The sequence below is a fragment of the Pseudophryne corroboree genome, chromosome 9, assembly GCF_028390025.1.
Source record: "Pseudophryne corroboree isolate aPseCor3 chromosome 9, aPseCor3.hap2, whole genome shotgun sequence".
NCBI lineage: Eukaryota > Metazoa > Chordata > Amphibia > Anura > Myobatrachidae > Pseudophryne > Pseudophryne corroboree.
In genome coordinates this window covers 183,865,434-183,890,011 of record NC_086452.1, presented here as the reverse complement: position 1 = coordinate 183,890,011, position 24,578 = coordinate 183,865,434, and the positions used below count along the sequence as shown (strand labels likewise).

The following is a 24,578-nucleotide window of genomic DNA, read 5'->3' as shown; positions in this document are numbered from 1 at the left end:
GTAAATTTGAGTAATACTGTAGATCACAAAAGCATCATACTAAAAGAATATGTGCCACTAATAGTTATTTGAATTAAAGCAGAGTCATTGTTGATCCAGTGGGGGATTTCCTACCAGGCACGTGAGGCATGTGACCAGGGGGTATCCAGATGATAGGTCGACAGTGTCTAGGTCGCAAGTGAGTAGCTCGACAACATATGGACAACAAGTAGAAAAGGTCAACATGTATTAAAGTCAACAAGTACAAAAGTTCGACATGACAATGGTCGATACACAAATAGTCAACACAAGTTTTGGGGGGATTTTTACATGTTTTCCCAACTTTTGCTTGATTTACTATCCATGTGGACTATGATTGGGAAGAGTAACCTTTGCCAAGAGCAGCAGTAGCAAAGCAAGCCAGCTTTCCCAAAGAATGGCAAGTGAATTGAGCCAGTGAGGGAACATGTTTCCACTGATTGCAGTCACATATGACGAAACATACAAAATGACATGTCAACCTTTTGACCCTGTTGACCTTTTGTACCTGTCAACCTTACCCACTTTCTACCTTTTACCTATTGACCTTTTGTCCATGACAACCTTTTGACGCTGTTATCATGTCAGTCCTATGAGATCGACCCAATAACTGTCTAACTAGACATCTTCTATACCACACATGCCTAGGGGTGCCACTTGATAGGGGTAACACAGCATGCTGTCCCCCCTTTCACCAGCATTGCCCATCGCAGCTGAGCAGGTGGCCCTTTTATTACCCAGAGAGGAGAGTGAGAGTGATTTGTGAGCAGGGGAAAGAGCTACATGGGAACAAGAAAGGCAGCTGTCGGAAACCCCTAGCTAGCCAGAGAGTGACAGAACTCTGTTGCTTGTGATATAAGTGTGTGTGCATGTGTGTGTGTGTGTGTGTGTGTGTGTGTGTGTGCAGTGTAAGCAGTATGGGAGCAGTGGGGATGATGGAGCAGTGACCTGTTATAGGAGCAATGTGAGAAGTAAGGGGGAAGTGAGGTGTGGAGAAACAGTTATGTGGGCAGTGAGGTGTGTTGGTGTAGTGAGCTGGGGGGGAGGATGATCAGTAAGGTGTGAGGGGGAAAGTGAGCTGTGGGGGGCAGTGAGGTGTGAGGAGAACAGTGTGAGCTGCGGAAGAGGGAGGGCAGTGAGATATGGAGGGGACTGAGGAGAGCTATGAAAGGAGTAATGAAAAGGTTATGGGGAGATATGGAGGGAGGCAACAGTGAGAGACATATAATTGTTTTCTTTAGATAGGGGCGGCAAATAATGTTGTGCCTAAGGGGTGACCTGACCCCTAAATCCACCTTTGACTGCATCAGTATATAAATGCCAAACATGGCATGTCCATGGATTGTAAATACTAAAACAAAAAGGACTCTAGACACACTTCGTAAGGACCAGCCCACTCTCCCTTAACAAAGTTGTCATGGCCATGTTGTCCATCAGCTAACTGGTTACCCAACAGTTTATAAAGGACAGTACATCATATGAGGTATACACTATATACAGTATAAAAAGAAATGATAGAATAAATTTGTATAGCAGATTATAATCTTCCTATTTGACTGTTTAAATTAGCAACTTAGTGCAGATATAATCACAAAACACAATGGTGGCATTCTTTCTACAATGGAAAGTTTTGGCAGACAGTTCTTACTAGTGATGTGCACCGGACATTTTTCGGTTTTTGTGTTTTGGTTTTGGATTCGGTTCCGCGGCCGTGTATTGGATTCGGACGCGTTTTGGCAAAACCTCCCTGAAATTTTTTTGTCGGATTCGGGTGTGTTTTGGATTCGGGTGTTTTTTTACAAAAACCCCTCAAAAACAGCTTAAATCATAGAATTTGGCGGTCATTTTGATCCCATAGTATTATTAACCTCAATAACCATAATTTCCACTCATTTTAAGTCTATTCTGAACACCTCACAATATTATTTTTAGTCCTAAAATTTGCACCGAGGTCGCTGGATGACTAAGCTAAGTGACCCAAGTGGCCGACACAAACACCTGGCCCATCTAGGAGTGGCACTGCAGTGTCAGACAGGATGGCACTTCAAAAAAATAGTCCCCAAACAGCACATGATGCAAAGAAAAAAAAGGTGCACCAAGGTCGCTGGATGGCTAAGCTAAGCGACACAAGTGGCCGACACAAACACCTGGCCCATCTAGGAGTGGCACTGCAGTGTCAGGCAGGATGGCACTTCAAAAAAATAGTCCCCAAACAGCACATGATGCAAAGAAAAATGAAAGAAAAAAGAGGTGCAAGATGGAATTGTCCTTGGGCCCTCTCACCCACCCTTATATTGTATAAACAGGACATGCACACTTTAACAAACCCATCATTTCAGTGACAGGGTCTGCCACACAACTGTGACTGAAATGACTGGTTGGTTTGGGCCTCCACCAAAAAAGAAGCAATCAATCTCTCCTTGCACAAACTGGCTCTACAGAGGCAAGATGTCCACCTCTTCCTCATCGTCCGATTCCTCACCCCTTTCACTGTGTACATCCCCCTCCTCACAGATTATTAATTCGTCCCCACTGGAATCCACCATCTCAGGTCCCTGTGTACTTTCTGGAGGCAATTGCTGGTGAATGTCTCCACGGAGGAATTGATTATAATTCATTTTGATGAACATCATCTTCTCCACATTTTCTGGAAGTAACCTCGTACGCCGATTGCTGACAAGGTGAGCGGCTGCTCTAAACACTCTTTCGGAGTACACACTGGAGGGTAAGCAACCTAGGTAAAATAAAGCCAGTTTCTGCAACGGCCTCCAAATTGCCTCTTTTTCCTGCCAGTATAGGTACGGACTGTCTGACGTGCCTACTTGGATGCGGTCACTCATATAATCCTCCACCATTCTTTCAATGGTGAGAGAATCATATGCAGTGACAGTAGACAACATGTCAGTAATCGTTGGCAGGTCCTTCAGTCCGGACCAGATGTCAGCACTCGCTCCAGACTGCCCTGCATCACTGCCAGCGGGTGGGCTCGGAATTCTTAGCCTTTTCCTCGCACCCCCAGTTGCTGGATAATGTGAAGGAGGAGCTGTTGACGGGTCACGTTCCGCTTGACTTGACAATTTTCTCACCAGCAGGTCTTTGAACTCTGCAGACTTGTGTCTGCCGGAAAGAGAGATACAACGTAGGTTTTAAATCTAGGATCGAGCACGGTGGCCAAAATGTAGTGCTCTGATTTCAACAGATTGACCACCCGTGAATCCTGGTTAAGCGAATGAAGGGATCCATCCACAAGTCCCACATGCCTAGCAGAATCGCTCTGTTTTAGCTCCTCCTTCAATGTCTCCAGCTTCATCTGCAATAGCCTGATGAGGGGAATGACCTGACTCAGGCTGGCAGTGTCTGAACTGACTTCACGTGTGGCAAGTTCAAAGGGTTGCAGAACCTTGCACAACGTTGAAATCATTCTCCACTGCGCTTGAGTCAGGTGCATTCCCCCTCCTTTGCCTATATCGTAGGCTTGAATGGCCTTTTGCTGCTCCTCCATCCTCTGAAGCATATAGAGGGTTGAATTCCACCTCGTTACCACCTCTTGCTTCAGATGATGGCAGGGCAGGTTCAGGACTGTTTGCTGGTGCTCCAGTCTTCGGCACGCGGTGGCTGAATGCCGAAAGTGGCCCGCAATTCTTCGGGCCACCGACAGCATCTCTTGCACTACTCTGTCGTTTTTTAAATAATTCTGCACCACCAAATTCAATGTATGTGCAAAACATGGGACGTGCTGGAATTTGCCCAGATGTAATGCACGCACAATATTGCTGGCGTTGTCCGATGTCACAAATCCCCAGGAGAGTCCATTTTGGGTAAGCCATTCTGCGATGATGTTCCTCAGTTTCCGTAAGAGGTTGTCAGCTGTGTGCCTCTTCTGGAAAGCGGTGATACAAAGCGTAGCCTGCCTAGGAACGAGTTGGTGTTTGCGAGATGCTGCTACTGGTGCTGCCGCTGCTGTTCTTGCTGCGGGAGGCAATACATCTACCCAGTGGGCTGTCACAGTCATATAGTCCTGAGTCTGCCCTGCTCCACTTGTCCACATGTCCGTGGTTAAGTGGACATTGGGTACAACTGCATTTTTTAGGAAACTGGTGACTCTTTTTCTGACGTCTGTGTACATTTTCGGTATCGCCTGCCTAGAGAAATGGAACCTAGATGGTATTTGGTACCGGGGACACAGTATCTCAATCAAGTCTGTAGTTGCCTGTGAATTAACGGAGGATAACGGAAACACGTTTCTCACCGCCCAAGCTGCCAAGGCCTGAGTTATCCGCTTTGCAGCAGGATGACTTCTGTGATATTTCATCTTCCTCGCAAAGGACTGTTGAACAGTCAATTGCTTACTGGAAGTAGTACAAGTGGTCTCCCGACTTCCCCTCTGGGATGACGATCGACTCCCAGCAGCAACAACAGCAGCGCCAGCAGCAGTAGGCGTTACACTCAAGGATGCATCGGAGGAATCCCAGGCAGGAGAGAACTCGTCAGACTTGCCAGTGACATGGCCAGCAGGACTATTGGCTTTCCTGTGTAAGGAGGAAATTGACACTGAGGGAGTTGGTGGTGTGGTTTGCAGGAGCTTGGTTACAAGAGGAAGGGATTTAGTGGTCAGTGGACTGCTTCCGCTGTCATCCAAAGTTTTTGAACTTGTCACTGACTTATGATGAATGCGCTGCAGGTGACGTATAAGGGAGGATGTTCCGAGGTGGTTAACGTCCTTACCCCTACTTATTACAGCTTGACAAAGGCAACACACGTCTTGACACCTGTTGTACGCATTTGTGTTAAAATAATTCCACACCGAAGAGGTGATTTTTTTTGTAATTTGACCAGGCATGTCAATGGCCATATTCGTCCCACGGACAACAGGTGTCCCCCCGGGTGCCTGACTTAAACAAACCACCTCACCATCAGAATCCTCCTTGTCAATTTCCTCCTCAGCACCAGCAACACCCATATCCTCATCCTGGTGTACTTCAACAGTGACATCTTCAATTTGACTATCAGGAACTGGACTGCGGGTGCTCCTTCCAGCACTTGCAGGGGGCGTGCAAATGATGGAAGGCGCCACCTCTTCCCGTCCAGTGTTGGGAAGGTCAGGCATCGCAACCGACACAATTGGACTCTCCTTGGGTATTTGTGATTTAGAAGAAAGCACAGTTCTTTGCTGTGCTTTTGCCAGCTTAAGTCTTTTCATTTTTCTAGCGAGAGGATAGGTGCTTCCATCCTCATGTGAAGCTGAACCACTAGCCATGAACATAGGCTAGGGCCTCAGCCGTTCCTTGCCACTCCGTGTCGTAAATGGCATATTGGCAAGTTTACGCTTCTCCTCAGACGCTTTTAATTTTGATTTTTGGGTCATTTTACTGAACTTTTGTGTTTTGGATTTTACATGCGCTCTACTATGACATTGTGCATTGGCCTTGGCAGACGACGTTGATGGCATTTCATCGTCTCGGCCATGACTAGTGGCAGCAGCTTCAGCACGAGGTGGAAGTGGATCTTGATCTTTCCCTATTTTACCCTCCACATTTTTGTTCTCCATTTTTTAATGTGTGGAATTATATGCCAGTATCAATAGCAATGGCCTACTACTATATATACTGCGCACAACTGAAATGCACCACAGGTATGGATGGATGGATAGTATACTCGATGACACAGAGGTAGGTAGAGCAGTGGCCTACTGTTCCGTACTGCTATATATTATATACTGGTGGTCAGCAAACTGTGCAAAACTGAAATGCACCACAGGTATGGATGGATAGTATACTTGACAACACAGAGGTAGGTAGAGCAGTGGCCTACTGTACCGTAATGCTATATATATTATATACTGGTGGTCAGCAAACTGTGCAAAATTTAAATGCACCACAGGTATGGATGGATAGTATACTTGACGACTATATATTATATACTGGTGGTCAGCAAAATTATGCACTGTACTCCTACTATATACTACAATGCAGCACAGATATGGATCGGTTTTCAGGCAGAGAACGTATAATACTGGTGGTCACTGGTCAGCAAAACTCTGCACTGTACTCCTCCTATATAATACTGCTGGTCCCCAGTCCCCACAATAAAGCAGTGTGAGCACAGATATATGCAGCACACTGAGCACAGATATGGAGCGTTTTTCAGGCAGACAACGTATACTGGTGGTCACTGGTCAGCAAAACTCTGCACTGTACTCCTCCTATATAATTCTGCTGGTCCCCAGTCCCCACAATAAAGCAGTGTGAGCACAGATATATGTAGCACATTGAGCACAGATATGGAGCGTTTTTCTGGCAGACAATGTATAATACTGGTGGTCACTGGTCAGCAAAACTCTGCACTGTACTCCTCCTATAATACTGCTGGTCCCCAGAATAAAGATATGCCGCCCCCTGAAACAAAGTGAGAGGACGCCAGCCACGTCCTCTCACTATCATTTCCAATGCACGATTGAAAAATGGCGGCGACGCGCAACTCCTTATATAGATCCGAATCTCGCGAGAATCCGACAGCGGGATGATGACGTTCAGGCGCGCTCGGGTTAACCGAGCCGTACGGGAGAATCCGAGTATGCCTCGGACCCGTGTAAAATGGGTGAAGTTCGGGGGGGGTTCGGTTTCCGAGAAACCGAACCCGCTCATCTCTAGTTCTTACCAACACTATTTTGGAAATTCCCAGTTGATACCAAACCATATTGGTGGAGTTAAAGTCTGGAGACTGTGCTGGCCTTTCCATGATTTGAAGTTTACTGTCTTGTTTATTTTTCTTGAAGGTATTTCTGACATAGGTGGTCATTCTGAGTTGTTAGCTCGCTGCTATTTTTAGCAGAATTGGTAATAGGCTAAAATCCGGCAGTTCTGCGCATGCGTATGCACCGCAGAGCGCACGCGCTAAGCAATTTTACACAAAACTAGTGCACATGGTTTTGCCCAATTGCTGTCAAAAATCCTGCTGCGATCAACTTGGAATTACCCCCTAAATGTGCATCAGACAGTGTTGTGTGTCGCTCTTTTGGGTGTTGGCGCAAATCACTTTGTTTTAGAAGTAGCAACATGGTATCACACTTCCTTTTCCATGTTTGACAGTTGTTGTCACAGTGGTGTATTACATTTTACTAAGCAGTATCTTATAAAAGCCATCACTTTTTGGAATGTATTGCTATTAAAAGCTTTGTCCTTTTGAATTTTGGAATCAAGCACACCATGAAGTACAGTAGTGGCTTTTATAAGCCGAAACATAGTAAATAACCAGAAACCATCCCTTCACCTATTCAACATCATATAAAAACCCTATATAATGAACGACAGAGTTAAAAATGTTATTCATCTGTCCAAAAGGCCTTCTTCCAAACTTCATTAGTCCACTGACATGATCCAGACAAGCTTCCTTTTCTTTGCCACATACTGTAACAGCTATAACGCTAAAATTCATATCATTTTTCAGTTTTCACTAATCTCAGCTTTTTTTGTATCCTCTTGCACTTTACCATTTGCTTTTGAACTATGTCAGAATATTCACTGGACTTGAATTGCTTAAATGTCAATAAAAACTGCATAAATGAGAATGTTCTGAAATCTTTGACAGATAGTCTACATTAATCAGCCATAACATTAAAACCACTGACATGTGAAGTGAATAACATTGATTAATATCTCATTACAATTGCACCTGTCAAGAGATGGGATATATTAGGAAGCAAGTGAACACTCAGTTCTGGAAGTTGATGTGTTGGATGTGAGCAACTTTGACAAGGGCGAAATTGGGATGGCTAGATAACAGAGCATCTCCGAAACAGCAGATCTTGTGGAGTGTTCCCAGTATACAGTAGTTAGTACCTACCAAAAGTGGTCCAAGTAAGGAAAACCAGTGTACCAGCAAGAGGGGGTGATGCTCATCAGTGCATGTGGGGAGTGGATGCAAGCCCATCTGGTCCTATTACAGACCAGTCCTAGAATATCTACTTTTGCACAAATTACTGAAAAGGTTAATGTTGGCTATGATAGAAAGATGTAAGAACAGATAGTGCATTGCAGATTGCTGTGTATGGGGCTGCATAGCCACAGATCAGTCTCAGTGCTTATGCTGACCCTTATCCATTCCCAAAATCACCTACAATTGGCATGTGAGCATCAGAACTTAACCATTTAAAAAAGGTGACTTAGGGAGTCATTCCGATTTGATCGCTCGCTAGCAGTTTTTAGCAGCCGTGCAAACGCATAGTCGCCACCCACGGGGGAGTGTATTTTCGCTTTGCAGGAGTGCGAATGCCTGTGCAGCAGAGCACCTGCAGCGAACAACGGAATCTACTCGGAATAACCCCCTTAGTCTGATTAATTATATTTTCTTTTACATGTTGACAGCTGACTACATGTGCATCATTTACCTAGCTAAGAGATGGCACCAGGACGCACTATGGGAAGAATGCAAGTCAGTGGAAGCAGTGTGATGCTGTGGGATATGTTCTCCTGAGAAACCTTGGGTCCTACCATTCTTATGGATGTCATTTTGAAACATACCTCTCCCTAGACATTGTTGCAAACCATGTACACCCCTTCATGGCAACATTATGTCCTGATGGCAGTGGCCTCTTTCTTTGAAAAAACAAGTCCGAGCCATGGAGGCTCCACCTCGCAACTTACAGGACTTAAAGGAGCTGTTTTGGTGGCACAAGGGTGACCTACATAATATTACAGTACTATACTAGGCAGGTGGTTTTAATGTTATGGCTCATTCCTGTATATAAAAAGAATAGGCATTAATCCTACGGCAGTATTAAGGATGGGGGAGGAGGGTAAATGTGTCACTAAGTGGAATGGAGGAGCTGATCTGGTCTAGTGAGTGCAGCCCTTAAATCCCATAGTAGTGTAGGGGACTGAGTTTTTGAATGTGTGTAGGTGTGTAGGTTAATGTGTGTCATACTTCACATACAGTAGGCATGTGATATGTAGTATGAAAAAATGCAGAGCTGCTAAAATCAATTCTATACAGTGTACATAAGAAAGTTAGTGGACTGTGTCTACCAGACATTGTATCCTGTACACAAAATGCAATAGTCCTGTATAGATTCTTGCTACTGATAGGAGAGTTTGATCCGATGGTAATGTGGACCACATACAGTTAATGCATCTGCTCTGTGTACAGCTTAGTCCATCATCATGAAAAGTACTTATTGCTCACGCTGATGACAATAGCAGTCCAGGGATGTTAAAGTGACCCTATTTGTCTCCCCCATTTGTTGTATAAGTAATATTGCTGCACTCTCAGATCTATCTGTAGGAAAAACGTTCTTGCCATGAATGCATAGACCATCTCATTCGAGTCTGAAGCCCTGAGATGCTGTCTTGATCTATGAGTAGTAAGGGATGTCCTGGAGAGCTGCTATAGGGGGTCAATTTACTAAGCTCCATGTTTGTCCAAATTTGAAAACACAGGAGTGTTTGGTCATTTTTTCAATCACTGAAATTTACCAAAGACAAAACACGGACATGCTGCCTCAAAGAGAAGTTTAAAACACGGGTGTAATCACAAATACGATCAAATACACTATTGGCCAAACTCTGAAGTACATTTCGTAGAAAACATAGAAAACAACAGAACATGTAAATTTACCAAGGTTCGTGTTTGCAAACACACCTGTCAATTGTCCAAACTATCCCCAAAATAAAAATGCATCACTTAACCAGCAGTGCGTTTGCAAAACCACTCATAATAATTTCATTACTTACTATAGAAAATTTGTCATTTTACAAAAAACAACAGTTTCCAATGATTTTGGATATAATAACCATACATGTTCATTTTAGTTTAATTTAATAAACTGTCCATACACAGATCCTTTTTTTTTATGTGAAAGTGTTTGCGACATGTTTTTTAATTTATTTATTTTTATTTGGGTTACCCATATAATAGTATAAAATAAATATACATATAACTTGCCCATGGATACTTAAAAATACTATGAACCCTGAAGTACGGAGAGCGAAATGACAGACATAGGAATGGAGAGAGTTAAACCTCCTGTGAGGGGTGTGGACTTAACTGTTATGAAAAGTACAGCCAATGGTAGAGAGGGGAGGAATCAGTATATATAGGGATGTATAGTCTAGCTAAGGGTCTCTTACTTCTGGTTTGCCTTCCCGCCCTCCCACCCCATTAGGTAGAGGTTTTGGCACAGAGTGTCTTGGCTCTGAATTGTTAGTTGTGTTTTATCGTTGGCTATTTGTTGGCGGAAAAGAACGGCAGGTTATAGTTTGACTTGTTAGTTACAGTTTTTTACAGTATTGGTGTGGTTTAGGTGCACTCACCTCCATTGACTTTTAAGGCCGCTAGATCACCCATCAGGGGGCAACGTCATCACCCATCAGGGTGGGCAGTCAGCGTGGAGGTCTGAGTCGGGCACCTATTACCTATGTATGGTTTGTGGTAAATTAGGATTGTTTGGGTTTTTAATGTTTTTTGAGGTTATCGTCAGTGCAATATAGCCGTTCTTTTTTCTGCCACCATATGCCGGCTGTATCGGCATGTTAACTTAAATTTTACTTTACAGGTTTTTTCTAATGGTTAGGGTACAATAAATAGCTAACAATTTTCTGCCAAATTCAAGTCTCCGTGTCATTATTTCTTGGTATAAAAGGTATTGAATGTTTTACTTTTGGAATAGGGGTCCACACATTATCATTAGGAGGTTTATATGAAAAGTACTTCAGGGTTTGGGCGATGGTGTATTTGATCGTATTTGTGATTATACCCGTGTTTTGAACATTGGTAAATTTCCGTTTCTGAAAAATTGACCAAACACTCCCATGTTTGCAAATTCGGACTAACATGGAGCTTAGTAAATTTACCTCTGTGTGTCTGGCTCAGTCTGCTTCGTTCCTTCTGTGCTTCGGCATGCATGCAAAGTCCGCTCCTATTTCTACAAAGGTGTTTGTATCACTCACTTGAAACAGTATAGCTGTGAGTGGATTTAGTGTGTAGTGGTGGTCTCCCACGTGTTTCCCTGTAAAGCAGGCATGGGGAAACCTTCATCCCTCCAGCTGTTGTTGACATACACATCCCAGCATGCCCTGCAACAGTTTTAGCATGGCCAAATAGCAAAACTGTAGCAAGGCATGCTGGTATGTGTAGTTCAGCAACAGCTGGAGGGCCGAAGGTTCCCCATCCCTGCTGTAAAGGCTTCCCCAGGAAGCCACTTTAAAAAAAAATGGGCAAACTCACTGGAATTGTGCCGATATCTGTATCTTGCAGGCTACTGAATTTCATCCGTCGTGGTTTTAGGGGGTTTTTTGGCTTCCAAACCCCCTTTACTTGCAATGTACATACAGTATTAACTTAAGTAGAAACTAATGAAACATTTTTATTATTGCAGGTATATTGATATACATACCACTTCCTCTTGCGTTCCATACTCCTCTCATAATGAGCTTCCATTTTTGTTACTGAAGGTAATTTCACAATACCTGCAACACAATAATTATCATTGAAGTGCTATAAGTGTATGCTGCAGATTACTGTTGAAGTCGATATAACATTTCAGTTTTGCTAAATCATTTAATAAAATGAAATTAATAAAATCTGTTTCATAATATTAAGGTAATAAGAGAAAAAGTATTTGCACATTGTAGGTAGAGAATGAGTTTAGGGATAGATTTTAAGCGGCAGGAAAGTAGCAGATGATATTTAATGCAAGTAATGTTCAGTAAGGAAATACATGGAGGTGTAGCTATAATTTTGTGATAACAAATAAAGCTGTTTCCTTTAAAGTCTAAGTTTCGATGATTGAAGACAGTTTATTGCACAAAGACACACTACACTAACCGAAAGATTACTGGCAGACCTAATTCCCTATGATATTCTTGTATATGCACTGATGATTAGTGATGAGCACCGGAAATTTTTCGGGTTTTGTGTTTTGGTTTTGGGGTCGGTTCCGCGGCCGTGTTTTGGGTTCGAACGCGTTTTGGCAAAACCTCACCGAATTTTTTTTGTCGGATTCGGGTGTGTTTTGGTTTCGGGTGTTTTTTTCAAAAAACCCTAAAAAACAGCTTAAATCATAGAATTTGGGGTTCATTTTGATCCCAAAGTATTATTAACCTCAATAACCATAATTTCCACTCATTTTCAGTCTATTCTGAACACCTCACACCTCACAATATTATTTTTAGTCCTAAAATTTGCACCAAGGTCGCTGGATGGCTAAGCTAAGCGACCCAAGTGGCCGACACAAACACCTGGCCCATCTAGGAGTGGCACTGCAGTGTCACGCAGGATGGCCCTTCCAAAAAACACTCCCCAAACAGCACATGACGCAAAGAAAAAAAGAGGCGCAATGAGGTAGCTGTGTGAGTAAGCTAAGCGACCCTAGTGGCCGACACAAACACCTGGCCCATCTAGGAGTGGCACTGCAGTGTCACGCAGGATGGCCCTTCCAAAAAACACTCCCCAAACAGCACATGACGCAAAGAAAAAAAGAGGCGCAATGAGGTAGCTGTGTGAGTAAGCTAAGCGACCCAAGTGGCCGACACAAACACCTGGCCCATCTAGGAGTGGCACTGCAGTGTCACGCAGGATGGCCCTTCCAAAAAACACTCCCCAAACACCACACGACGCAAAGAAAAAAAGAGGCGCAATGAGGTAGCTGTGTGAGTAAGCTAAGCGACCCTAGTGGCCGACACAAACACCTGGCCCATCTAGGAGTGGCACTGCAGTGTCACGCAGGATGGCCCTTCCAAAAAACACTCCCCAAACAGCAGCACATGACGCAAAGAAGAAAAAAAAGAGGCGCAATGAGGTAGCTGTGTGAGTAAGCTAAGTGACCCTAGTGGCCGACACAAACACCTGGCCCATCTAGGAGTGGCACTGCAGTGTCACGCAGGATGGCCCTTCCAAAAAACACTCCCCAAACAGCACATGACGCAAAGAAAAAAAGAGGCGCAATGAGGAAGCTGTGTGAGTAAGCTAAGCGACCCTAGTGGCCGACACAAACACCTGGCCCATCTAGGAGTGGCACTGCAGTGTCACGCAGGATGGCCCTTCCAAAAAACACTCCCCAAACAGCACATGACGCAAAGAAAAAAAGAGGCGCAATGAGGTAGCTGTGTGAGTAAGCTAAGCGACCCTAGTGGCCGACACAAACACCTGGCCCATCTAGGAGTGGCACTGCAGTGTCACGCAGGATGGCCCTTCCAAAAAACACTCCCCAAACAGCAGCACATGACGCAAAGAAGAAAAAAAAGAGGCGCAATGAGGTAGCTGTGTGAGTAAGCTAAGCGACCCTAGTGGCCGACACAAACACCTGGCCCATCTAGGAGTGGCACTGCAGTGTCACGCAGGATGGCCCTTCCAAAAAACACCCCCCAAACAGCACATGACGCAAAGAAAAATGAAAGAAAAAAGAGGTGCAAGATGGAATTGTCCTTGGGCCCTCCCACCCACCCTTATGTTGTATAAACAGGACATGCACACTTTAACCAACCCATCATTTCAGTGACAGGGTCTGCCACACGACTGTGACTGAAATGACGGGTTGGTTTGGACCCCCACCAAAAAAGAAGCAATTAATCTTTCCTTGCACAAACTGGCTCTACAGAGGCAAGATGTCCACCTCATCATCATCCTCCGATATATCACCGTGTACATCCCCCTCCTCACAGATTATCAATTCGTCCCCACTGGAATCCACCATCTCAGCTCCCTGTGTACTTTGTGGAGGCAATTGCTGCTGGTCAATGTCTCCACGGAGGAATTGATTATAATTCATTTTAATGAACATCATCTTCTCCACATTTTCTGGATGTAACCTCGTACGCCGATTGCTGACAAGGTGAGCGGCGGCACTAAACATTCTTTCGGAGTACACACTTGTGGGAGGGCAACTTAGGTAGAATAAAGCCAGTTTGTGCAAGGGCCTCCAAATTGCCTCTTTTTCCTGCCAGTATAAGTACGGACTGTCTGACGTGCCTACTTGGATGCGGTCACTCATATAATCCTCCACCATTCTTTCAATGGGGAGAGAATCATATGCAGTGACAGTAGACGACATGTCCGTAATCGTTGTCAGGTCCTTCAGTCCGGACCAGATGTCAGCATCAGCAGTCGCTCCAGACTGCCCTGCATCACCGCCAGCGGGTGGGCTCGGAATTCTGAGCCTTTTCCTCGCACCCACAGTTGCGGGAGAATGTGAAGGAGGAGATGTTGACAGGTCGCGTTCCGCTTGACTTGACAATTTTGTCACCAGCAGTTCTTTGAACCCCAGCAGACTTGTGTCTGCCGGAAAGAGAGATCCAAGGTAGGTTTTAAATCTAGGATCGAGCACGGTGGCCAAAATGTAGTGCTCTGATTTCAACAGATTGACCACCCGTGAATCCTTGTTAAGCGAATTAAGGGCTCCATCCACAAGTCCCACATGCCTAGCGGAATCGCTCTGTGTTAGCTCCTCCTTCAATGTCTCCAGCTTCTTCTGCAAAAGCCTGATGAGGGGAATGACCTGACTCAGGCTGGCAGTGTCTGAACTGACTTCACGTGTGGCAAGTTCAAAAGGTTGCAGAACCTTGCACAACGTTGAAATCATTCTCCACTGCGCTTGAGACAGGTGCATTCCACCTCCTATATCGTGCTCAGTTGTATAGGCTTGAATGGCCTTTTGCTGCTCCTCCAACCTCTGAAGCATATAGAGGGTTGAATTCCACCTCGTTACCACTTCTTGCTTCAGATGATGGCAGGGCAGGTTCAGGCGTTTTTGGTGGTGCTCCAGTCTTCTGTACGTGGTGCCTGTACGCCGAAAGTGTCCCGCAATTCTTCTGGCCACCGACAGCATCTCTTGCACGCCCCTCTCGTTTTTTAAATAATTCTGCACCACCAAATTCAAGGTATGTGCAAAACATGGGACGTGCTGGAATTTGCCCATATTTAATGCACACACAATATTGCTGGCGTTGTCCGATGCCACAAATCCACAGGAGAGTCCAATTGGGGTAAGCCATTCTGCGATGATCTTCCTCAGTTGCCGTAAGAGGTTTTTAGCTGTGTGCATATTCTGGAAAGCGGTGATACAAAGCGTAGCCTGCCTAGGAAAGAGTTGGCGTTTGCGAGATGCTGCTACTGGTGCCGCCGCTGCTGTTCTTGCGGCGGGAGTCCATACATCTACCCAGTGGGCTGTCACAGTCATATAGTCCTGAGCCTGCCCTGCTCCACTTGTCCACATGTCCGTGGTTAAGTGGACATTGGGTACAACTGCATTTTTTAGGACACTGGTGAGTCTTTTTCTGAGGTCTGTGTACATTTTCGGTATCGCCTGCCTAGAGAAATGGAACCTAGATGGTATTTGGTACCGGGGACACAGTACCTCCAACAAGTCTCTAGTTGCCTCTGCAGTAATGATGGATACCGGAACCACATTTCTCACCGCCCAGGATGCCAAGGCCTCAGTTATCCGCTTTGCAGCAGGATGACTGCTGTGATATTTCATCTTCCTCGCAAAGGACTGTTGGACAGTCAATTGCTTGGTGGAAGTAGTAAAAGTGGTCTTACGAGTACGACTTCCCCTCTGGGATGACCATCGACTCCCAGCAGCAACAACAGCAGCGCCAACAGCAGTAGGCGTTACACGCAAGGATGCATCGGAGGAATCCCAGGCAGGAGAGGACTCGTCAGAATTGCCAGTGACATGGCCTGCAGGACTATTGGCATTCCTGGGGAAGGAGGAAATTGACACTGAGGGAGTTGGTGGGGTGGTTTGCGTGAGCTTGGTTACAAGAGGAAGGGATTTACTGGTCAGTGGACTGCTTCCGCTGTCGCCCAAAGTTTTTGAACTTGTCACTGACTTATGATAAATGCGCTGCAGGTGACGTATAAGGGAGGATGTTCCGAGGTGGTTAACGTCCTTACCCCTACTTATTACAGCTTGACAAAGGCAACACACAGCTTGACAAATGTTGTCCGCATTTCTGTTGAAATACTTCCACACCGAAGAGATGATTTTTTTGGTATTTTCACCAGGCATATCAATGGCCCTATTCCTCCCACGGACAACAGGTGTCTCCCCGGGTGCCTGACTTAAACAAACCACCTCACCATCAGAATCCTCCTGGTCAATTTCCTCCCCAGCGCCAGCAACACCCATATCCTCCTCATCCTGGTGTACTTCAACACTGACATCTTCAATCTGACTATCAGGAACTGGACTGCGGGTGCTCCTTCCAGCACTTGCAGGGGGCGTGCAAATGGTGGAAGGCGCATGCTCTTCACGTCCAGTGTTGGGAAGGTCAGGCATCGCAAACGACACAATTGGACTCTCCTTGTGGATTTGTGATTTCGAAGAACGCACAGTTCTTTGCTGTGCTTTTGCCAGCTTGAGTCTTTTCATTTTTCAAGCGAGAGGCTGAGTGCTTCCATCCTCATGTGAAGCTGAACCACTAGCCATGAACATAGGCCAGGGCCTCAGCCATTCCTTGCCACTCCGTGTGGTAAATGGCATATTGGCAAGTTTACGCTTCTCCTCTGACAATTTTATTTTAGATTTTTGATTCCTTTTTTTACTGATATTTGGTGTTTTGGATTTTACATGCTCTGTACTATGACATTGGGCATCGGCCTTGGCAGACGACGTTGCTGGCATTTCATCGTCTCAGCCATGACTAGTGGCAGCAGCTTCAGCACGAGGTGGAAGTCGATCTTGATCTTTCCCTATTTTTGGAACCTCAACATTTTTGTTCTCCATATTTTAATAGGCACAACTAAAAGGCACCTCAGGTAAACAATGGAGATGGATGGATACTAGTATACTTATGGATGGACGAGCGACTGCCGACACAGAGGTAGCTACAGCCGTGGACTACCGTACTGCGTCTGCTGCTAATATAGACTGGATGATAATGATATAAAAAATATATATATATATCACTACTGCAGCCGGACAGGTATATATTATATAATGACGGACCTGCTGGACACTGTCAGCAGCACTGCAGACTCCTAAAGTAAGCTACTAGTAGTATCAAGAAGATAGAAAAAAAAAAAAAACACCACAGGCAGGTGGTATACAATTATGGATGGACGAGCGACTGCCGACACAGAGGTAGCTACAGCCGTGGACTACCGTACTGCGTCTGCTGCTAATATAGACTGGATGATAATGATATAAAAAATATATATATATATCACTACTGCAGCCGGACAGGTATATATTATATAATGACGGACCTGCTGGACACTGTCAGTAGCACTGCAGACTCCTAAAGTAAGCTACTAGTAGTATCAAGAAGATAGAAAAAAAAACACCACAGGTAGGTGGTATACAATTATGGATGGACGAGCGACTGCCGACACAGAGGTAGCTACAGCCGTGGACTACCGTACTGCGTCTGCTGCTAATATAGACTGGATGATAATGATATAAAAAATATATATATATATCACTACTGCAGCCGGACAGGTATATATTATATAATGACGGACCTGCTGGACACTGTCAGCAGCACTGCAGACTTCTAAAGTAAGCTACTAGTAGTATCAAGAAGATAGAAGAAAAAAAAAACACCACAGGTAGGTGGTATACAATTATGGATGGACGAGCGACTGCCGACACAGAGGTAGCTACAGCCGTGGACTACCGTACTGCGTCTGCTGCTAATATAGACTGGATGATAATGATATAAAATATATATATATATATATATATATCACTACTGCAGCCGGACAGGTATATATTATATAATGACGGACCTGCTGGACACTGTCAGCAGCACTGCAGACTCCTAAAGTAAGCTACTAGTAGTATCAAGAAGATAGAAAAAAAAAACACCACAGGTAGGTGGTATACAATTATGGATGGACGAGCGACTGCCGACACAGAGGTAGCTACAGCCGTGGACTACCGTACTGCGTCTGCTGCTAATATAGACTGGATGATAATTATATAAAAATATATATATATATCACTACTGCAGCCGGACAGGTATATATTATATAATTAATGACGGACCTGCTGGACACTGTCAGCAGAGTGCGTTTATAGAATAAAAACACCACACGACGTGTTTAACTTTTTCAGGCAGACAATCACAATATACTGGTGGTCAGACAGTGGTCACTGGTCAGTCACACTGGCAGTGGCACTCTGGCAGCAAAAGTGTGCACTGTTAAATAATATGTACTCCTGCTACTGCTCCCCAGTCTCCCCCACAATTAAGCTGTGTGAGCACTGAGCACTCAGCACAGTCAGATATACATAGATGATGCAGCACACTGACGCTGAGCACAGATATGGTATACTGTTACTGTGTTACTGTGTATCGTTTTTTTTCAGGCAGAGAACGGATTATATTAAATAATAATATAATAAAAAAACTGCACTGGTGGTCACTGGTCAGTCACTAGAAAACTCTGCACTCTCTGACAGTGACGTGCGGTGAGGTAATTGGCTGGGGAGGCACACACACACACACATATTTTATATATATATATATATATATATATATATATACACACACACACATACACAGGTTGAGTATCCCATATCCAAATATTCCTAAATACGGAATATTCCAAAATACAGAATTTTTGGAGTGAGATAGTGAAACCTTTGTTTTTTGATGGCTCAATGTACACAAACTTTGTTTAATACACAAAGTTCTTAATAATATTGTATTAAATGATCCTCACATTGTAGCACACTGAATGAGCCAAAATTCACACTGTAGCACACTGAATGAGCCGAAATTCACATTGTAGCACACTGACTGAGCCGAAATTCACCTTGTAGCACACTGAATGAGCCAAATTCACATTGTAGCACACTGAATGAGCTGAAATTCACATTGTAGCACACTGAATGAGCCGAAATTCACCTTGTAGCACACTGAATGAGCCGAAATTCACATTGTAGCACACTGACTGAGCCGAAATTCACATTGTAGCACACTGAATGAGCCGAAATTCACCTTGTAGCACACTGAATGAGCCAAAATTCATCTTGTAGCACACTGAATGAGCCGAAATTCACATTATAGCACACTGAATGAGCCAAATTCACATTGTAGCACACTGAATGAGCCGAAATTCACATTGTAGCACACTGAATGAGCCGAAATTCACATTGTAGCACACTGAATGAGCCGAAATTCACATTGTAGCACACTGAATGAGCCGAAATTCACATTGTAGCACACTGAATGAGCCAAAATTCACATTGTAGCACACTGAATGAGCCGACATTCACATTGTAGCACACTGAATGAGCCGAAATTCACATTGTAGCACACTGAATGAGCCGACATTCACATTGTAGCACACTGAATGAGCCGAAATTAACATTGTAGCACACTGAATGAGCCAAATTCACATTGTAGCACACTGAATGAGCCGAAATTCACATTGTAGCACACTGGATGAGCCGAAATTCACATTATAGCACACTGAATGAGCCAAATTCACATTGTAGCACACTGAATGAGCCGAATTCACATTGTAGCACACTGAATGAGCCGAAATTCACATTGTAGCATACTGGATGAGCCGAAATTCACATTGTAGCACACTGGATGAGCCGAAATTCACATTGTAGCACACTGAATGAGCCGAAACTCACATTGTAGCACACTGAATGAGCCAAAATTAACATTGTAGCACACTGAATGAGCCGAAACTCACATTGTAGCACACTGAGGGGGACATTTACTAAGCAGTGATAAGAGTGGAGAAGTGAGCCAGTGGTGAATTTGCCCATGGTAACCAATCAGCACTGAAGTAACATCTATAATTTGCATACTATAAAATGATACAGAGCTGCTGATTGGTTGATGAGGCCACTTCTCCACTGGCTCACTTCTCTGTTCTTATCACTGCTTAGTAAATATCCCCCTGAATGAGCTGAAATTGTGACAGCAGGGACAGCCAGAGTGACGTCAGGGAGAGAGAAAGAGTAACGACAGGGTGAGAGAGTGACGACAGTAACAGCAGGGAGAGAGAGAGAGAGTAACGACAGGGAGAGAGAGTGACGAGAGTGACAGCAGGGAGAGTGACGAGAGTGACAGCAGGGAGAGAGTGACGAGAGTGACAGCAGGGAGAGAGTGACGAGAGTGACAGCAGAGAGAGAGTGACGAGAGTGACAGCAGAGAGAGAGAGAGAGTAACGACAGGGAGAGAGAGTGACGAGAGTGACAGCAGAGAGAGAGAGAGAGAGTAACAACAGGGAGAGAGAGTGACGAGAGTGACAGCAGGGAGAGTGACGAGAGTGACAGCAGGGAGAGAGTGACAGCAGGGAGAGAGTTACGAGAGTGACAGCAGGGAGAGTGATGAGAGTGACAGCAGGGACAGAGATGAGAGTGACAGCAGGGAAAGAGAGAGAGAGAGAGTAACGACAGGGAGAGAGAGTGACGAGAGTGACAGCAGGAAGAGTGACGAGAGTGACAGCAGGGAGAGAGTGACGAGAGTGACAGCAGGGAGAGAGTGACGAGAGTGACAGCAGGGAGAGAGAGAGAGTAACGACAGGGAGAGAGTGTTACGAGAGTGACAGCAGGGAGAGAGAGAGTGACAGTAGGGACAGAGACGGTAATGACAGGGAGAGTGGGTGACAGCAGGGGAACATTACCTGACTGTGGTCGGCGGAGGCACCCATGGGCAGCGGTGGTGAGGTCCCACTGACGGTGACCGCCATTTGTTGCAGGTGGCGGTGGGTGGCTGGCGGCGGTGAGTGGTGGGTGGCTGGCAGGGGTGAGCGATGGGTTGCAGGCGGCGGTGGGTGGCTGGCGGCGGTGAGTGGTGGGTGGCTGGCAGGGGTGAGCGATGGGTGTCAAGCGGCGGTGGGTGGCTGGCGGTAGTGATCGGTGGGTGGCTGTGAGCTAGTACATACATTATATATATATATATATATATATAAAATCATAATACCAGCAGTGGATCAGCAGCCAGCAGGACTCTCCTCAGAGTCCTCACCTCCTCAGGTGCTGACACTGCCATTCCAGGCTAGTGAGCCAGACTTCCACTGCGCCCACATGGCCAGCGCATGTTTTGTTCTACAGTTATTGTAGCATAAAAAGCAGATCCACAGTTCCATATCAAATGTGTTTTGATCTCATTAGATCAGTATCTGGTAACAAAAAGCAGGCGTACAGTTCCAATGCTTGGTTACAAATGAAACTTATGGTCAGCATCAGGTCTACTAGTACACAGGGAAAAAAAACACAGTTACTGCACAAATGAAAAAAAGGAAAGGAAAAACAAACACATCTTGTCCCCCACTTGAAAAATACATTGACCCTCACATCAAAGAAAACTAACACATTGGATCCTACAGGCTAAAAACAAACATTGTTCTCCACAGGAAAAAAAAATAACTGTTGGCTAACACAGGAAAAAAAAAATACACACATGAATTGCCCCAGCTTCCATATGTAGCATAAGAGAAGAGAAAGAGGAGCTCCCAGTCACTTTCTCGCCTTCAGCCGTGGGCAGCACCATCTCACAGCAGCAGATGCAGTCTCAGTAACTACATCGCTGCACAGCTCTGTGTGGGTGGGCTGGCGATAACGGGATGATGTCATGTCACAATAGGCCACCACCCGGGCCACATCTGAAATGCCTGTAAGAGCTCAGCACTGCCCGGGCCTGAAGTTTGCACTGGCACTACAGTTGTCATCAAGATCACCAGTCTTGATCTGTCCTGTAGCCTGGCGCCAGTCTTGATCTGTCACAGTCCCTATAGGTTGGCGCCCCCTCGCAGCCACTCCACAGGAACTGCCCCACTAAGACACAGTAACGGCATCAGAAAATGAATGCACCAATACAATTTTATGCAACAATGTGCAAAAATGACGTCCTTATCAACAGAAAATGCTCTGCAAACTTCCACTATATAAGGAGTGTTGCGGGAGCGGGTTAAAAGGGGTGGGTGGTCGCGGCCGCACGGACGGACCACCCGTCCTGGTGATCGCAGCGGGGGGGGGGGGGGGGCGGCGGCGGCTGATTACCACAGCGCAGCGCACGCCTCCCGTGGCTGGTGATCGCAGCGGGGGGGGGGAAGGGTACTCACCAATCCGGACCTCACCGCCACTATAGCCCGCACTGCCTCCGCATATGCCCGCCCCGCAACCACCCAGTGATGATTGACAGCGGCTCCAGTGACGGAGCCGCTTGCCAATCACATCCCTCCTCACTGACAGGGGCGTGCTTTCATGGGTGAAAGCACGCCCCTGTATCACAGCGGCACTTCTAATGCTGCCGCTTCTTCATTGATTTTCAACGGGCTTTTACAGCCCGCAGCATGGCCCCGCCCCCCGCTTTGTCCTCTGTCCCATTGACTGCTGGAGGCACCACTATTGGTGCCTCCCAAAGTCAATTTAAAAGCCAAGTTGCTTTAAATAATATGAAGCAGATACTTATGACACAGAATGTGTCATAAGTATCTTCTTTATATTATTTTAATCAGTAATGGAATCACTAATGACAGGGGAGGCACTGCCTCCCCTGCCTCCCCTGACTGCACGTCCCTGCTCTCTGAGTACTCCTAAGCTCCAGTAAATCAAGTGTCTCACTCTCACTTTCTCTCTTCTAATCTAAATGGAGAGGACGCCAGCCACGTCCTCTCCCTATGAATCTCAATGCACGTGTGAAAATGGCGGCGACGCGCGGCTCCTTATATAGAATCCGAGTCTCGCGATAGAATCCGAGCCTCGCGAGAATCCGACAGCGGGATGATGACGTTCGGGCACGCTCGGGTTAGCCGAGCAAGGCGGGAAGATCCGAGTCTGCCTTGGATCCGTGTAAAAAGGCTGAAGTTCGGGGGGGTTCGGATTCCGAGGAACCGAACCCGCTCATCACTACTGATGATATGGCAATCTCCCTCTACCCCTCTGTGAATGTCAGGTCTGAGCAGCCTCTGTTAAGTTGCCACCTCAACAGCACACAAACTCAAAGTGAATGAAATGACTCTACAAATCTAGATGAGGTGAGGTGTGTAGCAGGAAGCATAAATAGATTTACAAACAAAATAATAAAAATTACTTATTTTTGACTCTGTGATGAAAATAATAGATCATGAAAATGACTACAAAGAAGACAAGATAACCCTGGTAGGAAGCACTCTTATCTGAGGTAACAAGAAAAATCAATATGTACTAATGAAGAAATAATAATAATCTTAAAATTGCAAATTTTATTAGGTATGTCTTAAAAATTATTTATACAACATCCATATGAATAAACTGATAAATATGTGATCTTATTGCAAAAATATGTTGAAAGAATATGGTCTTATCTAGATGACCTCAGTCAAAACAATTAAATATGTTTAAGTCCGTCTGTGTGATAATTCCCTTCTCATAAATGTAAGATTAAATCAAAATGTATCAAAATTTTGATAATGTGACCATCATCTTTATCATTTATGTGCCCATGTATAAATTCTCAGGGCAGTAATTTTGAATCATAGGTCACTTGAGGGATTATTTTGAGTTGGGTCACTTATGTATCAGTGTGTGGCCCAGTTAACGAGGAGAGATGTCTGTGTAGCCGTTTCTTTCGAGATATAACAGACAAGGGCATGCCATCAATAGGACATAGAAATGGTGCCACCTGTGTAAAGAGATAAGGATTTTAAGTTTGTGTTGGTTCACACACATATATAATGAGAGAATACAAGGCACCCGTATCATAAGAAAACACCCCGTGTAATCTATCCCAATTATTTTTAGGTTAATCAGAATCAATTTACCTTAGATATGGATCACAAAGGCTGCTATGTAGAGGTATGAGATACATGTGCCTCCATTTCCAGCAGTTTGTCAGACATTCCACTTGCTGGATTAAGGGAGGAAGTATTGGGGTAGAAATACTCAAGGCAATTGTCTGATTGATAAATTGCTTCGTGTCAACAGTTATATAGTAATACTCCAAAAGCAATGTGCCTTGATTATCCACAACTGAGTACACCTATATCTCAAAAGGCAAATATTTTCTGTGAAGAACCCACGCCGTATCACTCCAAATCTCTTTACCATTAATTCTTCCACATATATCCCAATAGTTTGAGCAAGAGTCCTGACAGAGGTATGAGGCACAGTTACCAAAGTTTTTATCGATGGCTATCAAACAGTTAATTCAGCAACAATCTGACAATTTCAAAATGCTGAAGTGAAAAAGAGGTGTTATTTACAATCATGTCCAATCGGAGGTATGAGGCACCAATCCCTCGATTTCTCTTAAAGGCTGTCAGATGATTTCAAATGCTTGACAGAGGTATACAGCATAATGAGCTTTGGTTCTTTTTAACAGTTACCAAGTAGTTACATATGTTGATATCGTTTACTGTCAGAGGTATGAGGTACCGATACCTCAGTTTTTGTCAATATCACAAGTGATTTTATTGCTTGACAAAGGTCTGAGGCCCAGAAGCTTCAGTTCTTACCAGCAGCCACTAATGCATTTGGAAGTGTTAAATTTCTATGATGATAACCATAAAACTGAAACCTAGGTGTGAGGCATATGTGTCTCTTAATTTCTCAACAGCTGTTACCTTAATTAAGTGTGCTAGATTGAAGACATTATGTATTTTGAACACATAGA

General features: G+C 44.8%; 1 protein-coding gene across 4 annotated transcripts in view; it reads right to left on the bottom strand.

The window, feature by feature from the left end:
- Window positions 1-24,578, bottom strand: part of LOC134957819 (dimethylaniline monooxygenase [N-oxide-forming] 2-like) — a 102,521-nt gene that overhangs the window by 2,276 nt on the left and 75,667 nt on the right. For 3 of the 4 annotated variants that reach the window (XM_063940005.1, XM_063940003.1, XM_063940004.1), the window contains one exon: window positions 11,408-11,480. In XM_063940005.1, coding sequence (XP_063796075.1) covers window positions 11,435-11,480 — 46 coding nt within the window. In that variant the 3' untranslated portion in view covers window positions 11,408-11,434. Of the gene's footprint in view, window positions 1-11,402; window positions 11,481-24,578 lie in introns of those variants that run through there. The other variant, XM_063940006.1, reaches the window with a different exon arrangement.